This window comes from Borostomias antarcticus, assembly GCF_949987555.1.
Source record: "Borostomias antarcticus genome assembly, chromosome: 21".
NCBI classification, from domain to species: Eukaryota; Metazoa; Chordata; class Actinopteri; order Stomiiformes; family Stomiidae; genus Borostomias; species Borostomias antarcticus.
The window spans coordinates 2,979,700-2,981,458 of NC_140254.1; the positions used below are offsets into that span (position 1 = coordinate 2,979,700).

Below are 1,759 nucleotides of genomic sequence, written 5' to 3' on the forward strand. Positions count from 1 at the left end.
ATGTCTGAAGTACAGGGAACATTAGACTTTTCTGTAGAGCTGCACAAGTTTCACAATGTGGATCTCTTCCAGAGAGGGTAAGCATTTTCTTAGCTCACCTTACAATAGTAATGGATGGTTTCAACCCGGTGAACCAGTCTATCTGCCAGAAATTATCTTCCATCTCTGAAAATATGAGCAAGTTATTAATTATAATGTTAGTTACAGTACATTATAATGTATAATTACATTGCAAGATAGTGGCTACTTCGTACAGTAGATAGCCCACCTCAGAGCTGAAGCAATCTCAATGGTCAGGATAGAGAAAGGTCATTATGATGTCATACATGATGTGTCAGTGGGGAGATTAGACTGGCATCTGGCTTGCCAGGGGCTCTCTGAAATGTCAGCTTTACTGAGATTATATTTTTTCCTCCATTCCTCCAATCGTTGGGAGAGCTAAAGCTTTTGCGTGGTAATCTCCTCAGCTGAGTGTACTGATATATTTGTATTTGATGGCCGCCATGTTTTTGCTCCGGAGATTAAGAGAGATCTGGTGGGAGCATAGAGAACTGAAGGATCCATCTCACCTGCTGACCATCGTAAATAAAGCTTTCAAAGGAATGTGCACAAGACAAGGCACTATCAATATAAATCTTGTTTATGTGCAGAAAAAAACAACATTTACTTGCATATTTAGAAAGAGAAAGTTTTAAACTGATCAACTGCATTAATTCACTGATTAAGTATGTGTTTGATTTGTAAAGGAGACAGTGAGAAGTGCACTGGAGGCCTTTAAGTTAAAGTAGTAAAGGGAAAATGCATGTTTAGCCCTGTTTTAAGGTTACTTATGATCATATACAATGGTTCAGATCAAAACGTTGACAAAACTAGCACTTTTGAGAAAGTCTGATAATGTACAAGTACAAGCTCAAGTACAAGCTGCTTGGACAGAGTGCTACTATCTCAAACCATTAGCTGGACTCCAAACACTAACTATTTATTTACTGACATGCTGGTTGCTAAAACACTGATGCGATGACTATGTTCACAACCATGCTTCGCTCTCTCAGATTGACAATGTGTCCCAGGGGACCCAAGACGTGCTTTTACACAAAACTGCATTCACCCCTCAAAGTGACCTTTGCAAGATACAGTATGTCACTGTGCATCTCACGCACAATCTTTTGAACACTGCGCTTGTCAGCATTTTCACATAACCAATTACAGTGTACATGATGTCATATGTGTGTAATAAATATCTTCTTCTCCTCCTCCTCCTCCATCGTACGGCAGCACACTCCTTTGAATGGATGAGCGTTAATATGGATGATTCATTATTTATTGCCATTATAACTTCTCTGCATTAATTATTCAGTTGCATTTATACAATTCCCAACCAGTGTTGTTTGACATGACAGTGCGTGGAACAACACATTATTATTTACATTTCTTAGCACTTTATAGGAACATCTCTTCTTACTTACCATTATGAGCTATATGGATATTATAAGATATCAACTGCAGGCATTGTTTTGTTTCTGTCCCAGTTTCTACCAGGTGCGAGCAGGACTGAAGGTCTCGCCTCGCGTGCCTCACAGACTCATAGCAACAACACAGACCAATACAGGTAATAACTGACAGCTCCTCACATTGTGTTATTAATTCATATTTACTGGAGCTGGAGGAAGTTGCTAGGTTGTAATATGATGCCAATGTATCCCATTTGCCATTGAGTGGGTATATACAGTACATTAACTGTAGTACCTGTGTTGTTATG

General features: G+C 39.1%; 1 protein-coding gene across 1 annotated transcript in view; it reads left to right on the plus strand.

Annotated features, from left to right (window-relative positions):
- Nucleotides 1-1,759, plus strand: part of fam135b (family with sequence similarity 135 member B) — a gene marked incomplete at both ends in the record, with an annotated part of 24,736 nt that continues 22,977 nt past the window's right edge. The window contains 2 exons of the mRNA XM_084455534.1: nucleotides 1-77; nucleotides 1,530-1,609. Of these exons, the coding sequence (XP_084311660.1) occupies nucleotides 1-77; nucleotides 1,530-1,609 (157 nt within the window). The remainder of the gene's footprint in view (nucleotides 78-1,529; nucleotides 1,610-1,759) is intronic.